This window comes from Spodoptera frugiperda, chromosome 6 (assembly GCF_023101765.2).
Source record: "Spodoptera frugiperda isolate SF20-4 chromosome 6, AGI-APGP_CSIRO_Sfru_2.0, whole genome shotgun sequence".
Classification (NCBI taxonomy): domain Eukaryota; kingdom Metazoa; phylum Arthropoda; class Insecta; order Lepidoptera; family Noctuidae; genus Spodoptera; species Spodoptera frugiperda.
This window is the reverse complement of record NC_064217.1, coordinates 9,587,538-9,600,596: the sequence shown is the minus strand read 5'-3', so window position 1 is coordinate 9,600,596 and position 13,059 is coordinate 9,587,538. Positions and strand designations below refer to the sequence as shown.

At 48.4% G+C, this 13,059-nt stretch overlaps 1 protein-coding gene across 6 annotated transcripts; it reads right to left on the bottom strand.

Moving 5' to 3' along the window:
- Positions 1-4,139: 4,139 nt before the first annotated feature.
- On the bottom strand, positions 4,140-12,959 carry LOC118267454 (protein charlatan). 6 transcript variants are annotated; one of them, XM_050694220.1, is made up of 7 exons: positions 12,574-12,959; positions 12,216-12,426; positions 6,774-7,109; positions 6,047-6,412; positions 5,412-5,972; positions 4,887-5,125; positions 4,140-4,805 (listed from the first exon to the last, which is right to left on the bottom strand). In XM_050694220.1, exons 2-7 carry the CDS (start codon positions 12,225-12,227, stop codon positions 4,469-4,471), a joined length of 1,851 nt encoding a protein of 616 aa, XP_050550177.1. In that variant the 5' UTR covers positions 12,228-12,426; positions 12,574-12,959; the 3' UTR covers positions 4,140-4,468. The 6 variants fall into 6 exon arrangements, with proteins under 6 accessions (XP_050550177.1, XP_035437353.1, XP_035437354.1 ...); XM_035581460.2 differs by having other exon boundaries at positions 12,216-12,959; XM_035581461.2 differs by lacking the exons at positions 12,216-12,426; positions 12,574-12,959 and adding an exon at positions 10,346-12,186.
- Positions 12,960-13,059: the final 100 nt, after the last annotated feature.

Sequence of the window (13,059 nt, the reverse complement as noted above, 5' to 3'; positions counted from 1 at the left end):
TTGTGGAAAGCACATGCCTTCCAAACCCATTTCTTCAATTCGAGGTACGAAAAGACTGGTTAGCATTTTACGATACCGAACACCATGATTGACTGTTTGCGCTTGACCTGGCTCATTTTCAATCGTGTAGCGCTCCATTTTTACTAACCTCGTACCTTATACTAACAAAAAATAACACGTGCTCAAATGTCAAACAATGATACTTCATCATCATCATCATCAGCCTATAGCAGCAATGATACTTCGAATGCCGCCAAATTTAAATCTTGCGTTCTTATTGGGACACACATTAAAGAAGGACCAAAAAAAAAGTATTCTTAACCGACGAGCTCGCAAGAAAAGACTGATGTCTGTTTATGAGGCGACAGAGGTATGTAAGATTCGTTCTATTGTCTCTGCCTCCCCTAATGGGAGACAGGCACGTGGCTATGTATGTATGTATGAACATCAATGTCTTTCATGTATTATACACCTAGGTACCTACATGATTATAGTGTGGAGCTGGACCAGCTTGCCTCCAAGCGTAATCATGGGACCCACCAGGGTCTGTGGCTGGAGCTGGAAGACGGTCAGAGGAACTCTGTACCAACGTATCTAATGGAACAACTCATGCCAATACAAAATTCGTTTAGAGTATATCTGCCAAGTCAAACAAAAAATGCGACACGTCCCTACCATCCTTTTCTCGAAGCCATTCAGGCCAATTTCGAACGACGCGCGACGGGCCGATCGATGCAGTTACACTTTAATGTTTAATGGAATATTTGAATCTACAAAAAGAAGTAAGGTACCAGCAAAAACATCCTGTAATAAAACCAGCCAAGTACGAGTCGGACTCGCCCATGAAGGGTTCCGTAGCAGCAAGTATATGACACAATATAAAAGTTATAAAATAACTTGGTTATACATAGTGTATTATTTCTTAAAAACGATATCTGGTTCAAACCAATTTTAAGTTTCTATTGAAATCTACAGCATATATTTTTTTTAGCTGTCTCACTCTCTTATTTTAAATGTTAGTGGGGGGGGGGGACGCACACAAATGTTTCCATCTTTTAGGGACTTTCTGTCTTAAGTTATTATGTAATTTGTTAACTTATCAATATTACATTTATTTTACGTTTTAAATAAAAATTGATCAAGGCAATCAATATCAATAAATAATGTAATATTGATAAGTTAACAATTTACTTCTTAAATTCTATTTGCTTCTATATCTAATTTTGAATATACATATTTATTACGTATATTGGGGAGTATATACATTGAACCATATACAACGTGTAACAACGTGTTCTAGACAACATAACAAACGATACGGGAAGGGTTTTCTAAACTCATATTTTCATGGTACCAAGTTATGAATTTTTCCAATCGCGCAGCCGCGCGAATCAAAATTAGGTAGACAGGTACTAGGCGATCGGATTGACAGAAGAAATGTTTCGTAATATAAGCGAGTGATCCCTGTAGTGTTGTGACACGTTTGTATGATTTGAAATCAAGAACTAAGCGATACCAAGTATTTGGTACTAATTTTTAGGGTTCCATAGCCAAATGGCAAAAAACGGAACCCTTATAGATTCGTCATGTCTCTCTGTCTGTCTGTCCGTCCGTCCGTCCGTATGTCACAGCCATTTATTTCCGAAACTGTTGGGCCTACATAGTTGAAACTTTGTAAGATGGTGTATTTCGGTAACCGCTATTAGAATTTTGAATAAAAATTAATAAATTTAAAAATTAAAGGGGTGCACTCCATACATGGAACTGACTCAAAAAAATTTTTTTTCAGCTTACATATCCGTGATGGTTGTCTATAGATAGGTCTTTAAAAAAGACATTAAGGTTCCTAAAACCACTTTTCGTCAAAATCAATCGTTTGAAAGTTAGACGCTTCCAAAGTGGAAAAATGTGTCCCCCCTCTAACTTTTAAATTAAGAGAGTGAGAAAACTGAAAAAAATATATGCTGTAGATTCCAATGGAAACTAACAACGAAAATTGGTTTGAACGAGATATCATTATTAGTTTAAGAAATAAAACATTTTCAAAAACCGCAAATATAACTTTGTCGTTCATACAAACACTATGTAAAACCAAGTTATTTTACAACTTTTATATTATATCATCTACTTGCTGTTACGGAACCCTTAATGAGCGAGTCCGACTCGCACTTGGCCGGTTTTTTGTAACGTATTTTAAGCTGAAACTTTGTGTAGAGGTTCTATTCAACCTGTATTCATCAGGGCTTCTTGATGTATATAGGTATATATTTCGTACTGTGGGTCAATAGGCTTGTGTCAACTAACAATAAAATCAATGGATGAATGTTTCTAGGCGTAAATTGTGATATTTAATCAAGGAAAACCGGCATAATTCCTCACAAAATAATAAGATTATTGTTATTTTTACAAATACAAAATCAAAAAAATACACCACGCGCCCCTCCGCCGTGAACGCCAATCAGAACGTATGACGTCACATAGTGATATGCGCCATTGTTGTTGTTGACGTTTGGTTAAGATTTCCATACAACAGCACAAGCCACTTCGTTTTTTTGCTATTTTATCGTGTTTAGACAAGTTGAGAGTGCTATTTCCACCCATATCAAACAATACCGATAATAAACTGCCATGGAACCTGGTTTTATGAAAGCGAACAGCAATAATTTACCGAAAATTCGAATTGAATCGGTATATTTCTAGTAATCTTCTTTAGCATACATGATGAAGGTCTTGATTTTTTACAGGTTGTTACTTTAAATGGGGATGTAGTACTAGATGTCATAGATGGCTTCAGAGGTGATATTGCTTGATCTATTGTTTTCACATGGGTCTGGATCGCCTTACTTCTATATTTATGTGTAAAGATTACTTGAATGGATTTATCTGCTGTCGGCTTATATATCATGTTTGGTGTATTTTCTTCAATGGTTTGAAAACCTGCAAAAATTATAAGATATAAGATTAGAATCAAAAGAAGCTGTGCATGATATTAAGCATCTATTTAGAATTTGAGTATGAATCTGAGTTTGAAGAATATTTATATGTTTTTGGTTTTCGGTTTAGGCACCAGAGTTGCGTCTGGGAGGCCTGGGTTCAATCCTCGCCGGCCTAGTATGTGTTATGTGATATAATATATTAAGTTTATTAGGTACATACCTGCTGAACTTGTTTGAGGTTGTTGCTCTAGGGGAGTACTTGGTGTACAACTTTCTAGCAGTTCATTGGAAGTGCTAGGTGTACAACTTTCTTGAAGACACTCTGCTATTGTAGACATTCTCTGTTTTTTTATCATGTATGGCCGCTCTGCACTGGTGCAGCTTCGTTTTCTTCTGTCTTCTTGACATTCAAATTTACGTGGTAAACAACCTGGTTTCATTCGTACATAAGATACCGTTCCCATAATATGGTACTCTGTATATTCAGCATATCGTTTGGCAACTGGAAAAATATGAAGACTGTTTAACACAATACAATGCAAAATGCAATTGCATTGTAACTTAAAACCAAAAAGCTCTGGTTCTTCTTAAGATTTACTAGTTGAATATGTAGTCACTACTTTATTAAATAATACTTACATCGAAATGATCTTCACAAAAATACATTCTCGATGTCGTTGATAAACAATGAGCATCAGTCCTCCTTGCCAGTTTTAACCACTTTTTTCGCATATTTTTCTTGACCGGAACACGTATGAATAATTTAGTCGGAGTTTTTATACTTGTACTTATACACTGGGGCACTATACAGCTTTTAAAATACGAAGTTTCCATTTTAATTTAAACAAAACAAACATTCGCCTTAATGTGATATACCTGTTTGCCACTATGTGACGTCCTTCACGACGCCATGACACTTTCTTGTGTTTTTACGTCAGTTTAAAAATATTTTATTCAAACTTAAAATATGTGCTTTAAATATAAGTTTTATCATGAAATATTATTTTTTGGGGTAATACAGGTACTAAACTATCGAAATAAGACATTTTTGAAATTTACGACACAGGCCTATTCTCACAATGTGTTTATTCTCAATATATCTCATTAAGTATGTAGTTTAAGTCACGTGCATATAATACATATCTGATAATGTGAGAGTAAAAACGTTTGAATTCCATTCATTTGGGTTCACAAAACACGAAGTAACATCGGTGGGATGCATAACTTTATTAATAAGTATTTTGTACATATTATCATCGAACAAGCATTTAGGTATTAATATTATTTAATATATTTAACAGTTAGCTACTAATTTTATCATATGCCAATCAGATGTAGCTATGGCTAATAAATAAAGTATCAAGTGTCGCATGAGGCTGCAGCGCTAAGCGCCGCGCGCTGCGACCGGAGCCGGCCGGTGACGTCAGTACGTCAGTACGTCAGGCAGTGAGGAGTCTCCTCAGCCAGGACTCGTCGTCGGCGGCGGCGGGGGGCGCGGCGGCGCCCGGCCCGGCTCGCCGCGCCCCCGTCTGCTAGTAGCGCAGGCAGTGGTCGTGGTGCAGCCCGTGGTGCAGCGGCGCCGCGTTCTCCTTGTCGCGGGTGTAGTGGGGCGCGGGGGGCGCCGGCGCGGCTGCGAATTCTGGCGCCAGTACGGGCGGCTCGTACTCGTCGCCCGACCCGTCCGACGCTTCCAGGTAACCGAAGAGACGCGCCGCACCAGCCGCGCGCGCCTCCCGCCGCCGCCCCGCGCCGCCCACGGCGCCCGCGCCCCCGGCCGCCGGGTCCGCTGCAGCTGCGCCCCCCGCGCCCCCAGCCCCGCCCGCGCGCCCCACTCCAGATGGCACCTTTAGATTACGACTCTCAATGTGACTGCAAGAAGAAATAACAATTAGTGTTTGGTCAGTGCGCGGTGACACTCCGCAGCGAGCGCGGGAAGCGGCGGGTACTGACTGGGCGTCGCGCAGGTGGTGCGCCAGCTGGTGCTGGTCGTCGGCCAGGAAGGGGCACTTGGCGCACGCCTTCTTGTTGTGCACCTTGTGCACGTGCGTGGCCAGGCGCTCGGCGCGCGCCGCCTTGTACTCGCACAGCGCGCACGCGAACGGCTTGAGGTGCGTGTTCAGGTGCCGCTTCAGGCACCAGTTGTCCACTCCCGACCATGCGCAGTAGCAGCACGCGTAGCGCCGCTCGCCCTGTATGAGTCAACGCGTCTCAGTATACATGTGTCGCAGGAGCATTGTAAAGTCTGCCGTATTACATAACGACGAGCCGTTCAGAAAACCAGGGCCGATTTGCAATAGGTGCAACGGCTGAACGACTAGGACTAATTGAATACGGCTGAGTTAAAATTCCAAAGTATTATAAATATCCAGTGCGAAAGGCAAGCGAAAGCTTGTCACCGACTGCCGATGTGGAAGCCGCGACTACTTCCACTAGGTCACTTTGATAAGAGATTGACTGAGAGGAAATATGACAGACCTTGCGACGAATGGCGGCAGCAGCTGCGGCTGCGGGCGTGGAAGCGCCGGGCTTGTGGAGTGCTGCGCCAGTCTCCGCCTTGCCAAGTGGGGGGCGTTCTATCTTGACGGTGGGCGCCGGCCGGTACTCGGTGGGCGCAGGGGGCGCAGGAGGTGGCGGGGGCGCGGGGGCGGGTGCCGGAGCCGCAGCGGGTGGCGGCTCTCCGGCCGGCTTGCCGTAGTAATGCAACGCTGGCGGCGCTGTGCTCGGCTTCACGATCGAAGATGAGCGGCGGATTCTGTTCAAGTCATATGGCTGGTCACGGTGCATGCGCAGGAAGTGTTTTTTGACATGATCGGCTCTATTGAACTGCTTCTGGCATAAGTAGCAGTGGAATGGCTTCTCGTCGCGGTGGATGTTCTCGTGGCGCGTGAACAGGTCGCGCCGGTCGGTGGCGTACGGGCAGGCGCCGCACACGTACCGCTTGCCGGGCTCCGCGGCGCCGGCGCCCGCGCCGCCCGCCGCCTCCACCACGCCCGCGTCGCCCGTGCTCGGCCGGCGCTCGTTGCGCATGGCTTCCACCTGCGGGGACAGTGAGTGAGCAGTGTGAGCAGCGCCAGTGGCCGCGAGGGGGCGAGTAGCGATGAGGCGCTGACCTTGTTCTTGAGGCGCTGCAGGTAGCGCGTGAGGTCGTCGAGCGCGGGGTTGTCGCGCAGCAGGTGGTCGGCGGCCGCGGGGTCGGAGTGGTGGTCGCGCGCCAGGTGCGAGCGCACGCCGCGCGCCCAGCCCGACGCGAAGCCGCAGCCCGCCAGCGGACAGGTGAAGGCGCGCGCCTGCGAGTGCGTGCCCAGCCAGTGCTCGGCCACGCGCGCCAGGAAGCCCACGCACTCGCAGTCGGCGCACTTGAACAGCCGCTGCGCCGGGTTGTAGGACGCGATGCGCGAGTGGGCCCACGCCAGCGGCTCCTCCGCCGCCGTCCACCGGTCCTCGGCGCTCGGGTCGATGCGGGGGCTGAAGTTCGCCTGCAACAGAGACCTGCTGTTGGTGGTCCCGAATTACATATTCGGAAACTTAAATTCACTGAAACGAAAGAGCACATGAATGGTCAGTGTCTGAACTAAGTCTGGAGCGAAAGCTTTAATTGTGCTCTCAATGGCCATAAATAGGAGCCAGCCAGGATATTTCCATCGACTGCACGGTTGGGCGCCGTGCTGAGCAATCGGTGGGGCAGGGTGTATGTGTATGTGAGATTATAATGTTCGTAAACGAATCCACGACATAGAAGTCTTAGCTTGGGGCAAGGTTTTTTTATTGTTGTTTCGGCTGGCTTGGCTCCCTATTGTGCAACATTTGTAAGTACAGAAACAACATGGAGGTGCGTGCCTGCAGTATGCCGGGCGGCGGGAACCCGTTCTGCATGAGCGCGGCGAGTCCCCAGGCCGTGATGTGTTCCTCGGGGCGCAGCTCGTCGTCCAGGTCGCGCTCGGCGGCCGGGAACTCGACGCCCACCACGCCCACGCCCACGCTGGTCTCCTCTCCGTACAGCTTCTTGGTGATCTCCTTGAACATGTCCTCGCAGTCCATGGTGAGCGAGGCCACGCTGGCCACGCCGGCGCCGGGCTCCATGGCGCGGTGCACGCAGCGCCCGCGCTCGTCCGCGCCCGCGGCGCCGCCCGCCCACATGCAGCGGCCGCCGCCCTGCAGCCCGTCTACTGCCGCCTGCGGGGAGCGCTCGTTACTGGCGACGTCGGTGCCAGCTGGGGCACGGGGACACTGTGCGGAGGTGGGAGCCACGGCGGGGAGCGGGGCGGCTGTCTGTGTGCCATACTGGCTGCGTAGGCCTGTATCTTTTACCACAATTTTAATTTTCTTGATAAACTCATACCAACATGGCATGTAAATTAAATATGTGGCCAAGTTTTTATAAGTGTGGGAGAGCCACGTTTCCGCCCGAATGGGCCGGCTCGACCGGAGTAGTACCACGGCCTCACAGAAAACCAATGTGAAACAACGCTTGCATTGTGTTTCGTTTAAGGTTACCGGAGGCCCAATAATCCCCCTTCCTAATCTTCCCAATCCCCGATTTCCAACAATCCTTAAATTCCTACTCGTCTCTGGTGTTTCGAGTGTCCATGTCAGCTCGTTTACTGGATTGTACCATAAAAATAATAAGGTACCTATGATACGATTAATTACATATACTTCGCTTCACGTACACGTAGAAGAGCACTAGGCAGGCGCCAATTGCTTACCATCAGGTGATGGGTCAACTTGTTCTGCTGCTCCACCGTAAGTATTAAAAGTATAATTTATTTATTTAAATAAACTATCGGTAATTGGTTAGTGGTCAAATGGTGTAGGTGTTTCAATAACAAGTGTTGTCGAATCGCTTGTTGTCATGTACAAGTAGGTAAGGGCCTGTAGTAGAGCAGCGCAGGGCCTTACCTCATGCGGAACTGGTGTCCAATCTAACTTGACTTGGGTCATGTACTCAGCAAGTTATCATGTTATAAATATTCCACGTAATGGTAGACTGGCAAGAAATGCTACGGCTTTAACTTCGCCAGGGCAACGTATGTGTGTGCGTGTAGTTACATAAAACAAACAAGTAATAATTTTTCGTCAGCTCTATTCTAGCAATGAAGTCCTTTCGTTTAATATCCATAATGTAGGAACTGGTGGAAAAATGATTTGTATTGTTTGCTCATCAAGGTTAAGGTAGGAGATCTCGCGAGATTGGCGGCCTTGTTGTGTCTTTGTTGCAAATATAATAACATTATAAGATAAACATTTATTTTCACGGTACTTTTCAATAAACTTTAATCTGTCAATGGTGAATAATTGTTTCATGTATCTGTCTATAATCTGTAATAGTGATGTAACGAATGTCATATTTTAGACATTCACGAACGCGAATGTGATAACTGCCGATGATATTCGAGGACGTGAAGCGAATGCCAATATTGACTTAAGAATTGAGAGCAATTTATCTGCGGCTTTATGTTGACGCGTTACTTGACGCGCGAGTTGCAGCTCAGATGTAATTGTTTGCGTCAACCTCTAGTCTGGGCAAAGTACATCTAAACTGTACTCAACCAGAACGATGAAGTGTCGAAGGTCTCCAATAATTAGATCGAGTTTAAAATAACCTTTTATTTGAAACTTAGGTAAGTATAAACAAACGTGACATACTTCACTATACTCGGAACTCGGAACAGTCCGGTCAAAGTAGACAATTAATACAAAATAGGGAAATGCTTAATTTTCGTGCATATCTTGCAAAAGCCCCGATACATCTGAAGCGAGCGTCGGAAGGTATTTCCAAAATATTAACATGTTTTTGCATTTTCTTAAAAAAATAAGTCTTTGTAGGATATAAATCAGATAAAATTTTGGAAAAAGAATATAAATACGCAGTATTTATTATAAATAAATACAAATAAACAAACAAGTATTTATCCGTTTTGAGTTGGTCTACGAACAAATACCCATCTCCAGCCACAAGACAAAACCAGTTTACCTATATGTTTGATATCGGCTTGCCCTTGCGCCAGGAAAGGGGTAAACTTTTAATGATTAAAGAATATTTAGGGAACAGAGAGTAAAGTTCCCTAAGAAAAGGAGGATCCTCCGACCAGGCGAGATGTTCAGCCTGGCGGGCTTTCTGCCCAACTGTTGTTCGTTGGGATTTTCTATCCGTGTTAATTCGCATGCAAACTTCGTATGTGCGATGCAGGATATTTGTGACGTCATCCGTTGATTTGCTCGTCGATAGTCTATGTGCGACTTCTGTCATCTGTCACTTGTTACTTGTCAATGTGTCGCCACATCACTCCCCCCCAAGACCGGAGGTCGATCCTGTTGAGACGGCTGTCGATGCTTGAGATGAGCGGTGCCAGAGCCAGTGTTGAATGATGTCCCTAGTTCCAGTGAGTCGGAACTGTGCCGCTGTATGCCCAGTGAGTCGGGTGAGCGGTGCAGGGTGATACTCCAGTGAGTCGAAGTAGTGAAGCTCGCAGTGTCCCACGGTGAGTCGGGGAATTGATGCTGCGAGGGTAGGTGCGTAGTGGCTGGCGTCTGCGTTGACGGGAGGAAGACGTCCTCAGACCGTGTGCAGAGTGCTGTGCCTAGACGCTGATGAGGCCGTAGGGAAGAACCAGGCTGCATATCTTCGATGTAGCGTGTGGTGGTCCCTGATGAGGCCGAGGATGCTGGTTGGCTGCGACTTGATTACCGCTCAGCGGAGAAGTGATGGGTGAGGGAGATGGCGATAAGGATGACGGTGCTGATCTGCTCCGTGAAGGTTGGTTTCAATCACGTCGGGGGTCACCACTTTAGAGAACAGCGAGTAAAGTTCCCTAAGAAAAGGAGGATCCTCCGACCAGGCGAGATGTTCAGCCTGGCGGGCTTTCTGCCCAACTGTTGTTCGTTGGGATTTTCTATCCGTGTTAATTCGCATGCAAACTTCGTATGTGCGATGCAGGATATTTGTGACGTCATCCGTTGATTTGCTCGTCGATAGTCTATGTGCGACTTCTGTCATCTGTCACTTGTTACTTGTCAATGTGTCGCCACAAATACATAAATCAAAACAAGTATATAAATAACGAATGATAGTTAGTGTGTGTGTACCTAGAGTTGGTTTTTTAAACGAAAGTACCTAGTTAATTGTTTCTTTCCATCATATATTTTGTTTTAATAAAATTGCCAAGTAATTGTAAAATAATGTTTAATTACATTATCTTGCCTCTGTAAATGCAAAAATATAAGCACTGTAGGTATTACATATATATAGTGCAGCAAACGAGCACACGCGTCGCCTGATGGTAAGCAATAGGCATCGCCCATGGACACCCGCAACACCGGAGGACTCCCTTATTTTTAATATGAATATTATTCTTGCACAAATACATAATTGTAAATATTTTTTATCTTCCGTCAATCTTTAACTTTACCTACTAAATACTTAGTTCCGACATAGCTGGAGTGTGGGATATTGCTACAGTCGCTCGTGACATTGTAATTGTTTCCTACTGTTGCTGGTTAGACAACTCGACGCATACGTGCGCATCTGGCAATTAAACGTGAAACGGTAGCAAGTAGTAACAGTTACAAGGCGTTCCGGTCGGCTAGGACAATGCGTGGCGGCAGCCAAACGCCGCATGTATACACGCCGGGCGCCGGGCGCCGGGCGCACGTCGAGGGACAGTCGGTGGCACGAGGTGTCAGCCCCATGGCCCTCCCACTCCTGCAGCTGCACCGCGCCCCCGCGCCCCCGCGCGCCCGCCGGCCGCACTCCACGCCGACACCGGCTGGCCACTGCACCACTGAACCACTCGGACTGCGGACTGGTCCCTTCTGTGGCTGGCCCCTAGTATGTACTTACCTAACTGAGCAGTGAAACTACTGAGCCACAGAACCTAACTGACATTCTAATACTCGACGTGCGGGGGTGCGGGTGCGAGGCGAGAGCGGAGGGGCGGGGTGGGGAGGGGGTGCGTGTTGTGCTCGTGCCACAGGTACAGGCTGCCCCGCTCCCACTGAATGGACCGGCGCGGCCGTCCCACCTCCACAGTGCTGGCATGCCGCAGCTCCACCGACACGGCCAACTAATGATGGAAGTCGTGCCTTAGTTCGCAGCCTCTGTCAGTCCGGGGTCAAGAGTCGGCACGGTCCGATACAGTGCAAGCTAATGTTATCGATCCGACGTCGCAGTTGGCGCGATGGTAGGAGTAGCGCGGGCGCGTATCGATCGCGAGGGGGCGTCAGGCGCGGCCCAGGTGCGGGCGCCGCGCGCGTCGGCGCGGGGGCGACACCTCAGCACCGCGCGGCGCGCCGGCCGCGACTGACGCCACCCGCCGCCCATCGATCGCCCGGCGCCCCCCGGCGCCCCCGGCCGGCGCCCCCCGGCGGCCGCCGCCCGCCGCTTCCATTCACTGCCCGGTATTGACCCGGCCGCCGCCGTCTGCCTCCGCCTACGTGCCGCCGCCCGCCGTCGCCTGCTCGCGCTGCTCCACGCGCTGCTCTATGTAAACCATCGCCGCACCGATGTTTCCAGGAACTGTTACGTGCTTACGGTTTGTTATTTCCAAATTGATACAAACGGAGAATATAATCCCTGAAGTTGAACTGTACCTGTGTTATAAACATGGGTACTTTATATTATTGGAGTAGGAACAGGTACGCTTCTAGAGGCTGCAATAAGTGAGGGCGTCGGATGCTTGGCTGGGGCGTCATGGCGATGGATTTGGCCAGTGTAGTTAGTATAGTCAATGTAGTCAGTGTAGTCAGTTAGTCAGTGTAGCCACGCAGCACACACCGCGCGGCGCTACGTGTTGTTCCGGAAACAAAGGCGCTTCGTCATTAATCGTTGCGGCGTGTGGTGGGCAGGGGCGCGGGGGCGCGGTGCGGCGGGGTTTCACCGACGCGTCCCACACCATAACTAATTACAGATACCTTCAACCGCGGCCGCTGTACCGGACCCCGGAGCCGCTGCGAGACTATTCCAATGATTATACATTAAATATGTCCAATGACAAATGCACCCTTCCAACAGGTTGGTGAACAAACCCGTCGTCCGCCGTACCCAGTGCACTGTGTGTGTATGTGTATACTAGGTACTGTACGAATGTAGGTGCATATTAACACAACTCGTCGTTTTACAAATGCGATTTACATACGTTTTTGAATCCGTTATACATAAAAAGGTAGTAAAATATCAGTTAATTGCTGGTGACGAGGTTTTTGACAAAATGTAGATATAGGTTACATTGGAATTGTGACACGAGACACGAGAGGAGAACAAATAAATGTGCAACTACTCACTATATGTTTCATGATCGTCAAGCGGCCGATCGATGCCGCCGGCAGCAGTGCCTCGGTGCTACGACCTACGAGCTACGCGGTAGCGGCGCGTAGCGAGCGCCAGCGAGTTCTGTGTAGCCTTGTAGCGGCGGACTGTCGCGCCGCGCGTAGTCGCTTGCTACGCTGTAGCCGTAGAGGGCCGCGCGGTCGTAGCACTCGCTCAGTGCGGGCTCTGCGCTGACATGGGGTGTCGAATGAAACCTAATTAGCTACCTGCTTTAAACATTCAACAAGTCTAGTATATCAATTAAGTGTAGGTAACTGTTGCTAAGTTCTGACCGAGCCACCTCATTACGTTGTAGAGTGTGCAGTACTGTACCTAAGTGATGTAATGCATTGTGACACTTGGACTCCATGAGGAAAGGCCGCGTTTCGTATGACAGTCCTAGCAGTTAGCACACACGTAGGCAAGAGTTCGCTTCTTGCACAAGTGGCACTTATCTATGTTATCTGACAGCGACGGAGGCAACTGACCCCCCGCTGAACCTGCGCTCTCGTGGAGACTTACGATTACAACATGCCGCTGGATACCTGATGTACGACATTGTCAGCGTCAGTTCGTGAGTCAGTATTATCGTGGTCGAGTTAGTTAATGATCGTGTCACCGAGTGCATCATCGTGTAGCATTCATTCATAGAGCTGACGAGGGACAGAACCGATCACGTTCTGCGTGGAGAACGAGGAGAAGGCGGCGAGCGGCGGGCGCGGGCGGGGGGCAGGGCGCGGGCGGGGGCGCAGGGGCGGGCGGCTGACCGCATTAGTGAAGCGCAGCGCGCAGGCGCGGCGGCGCGCGGCGCGGCGGGAG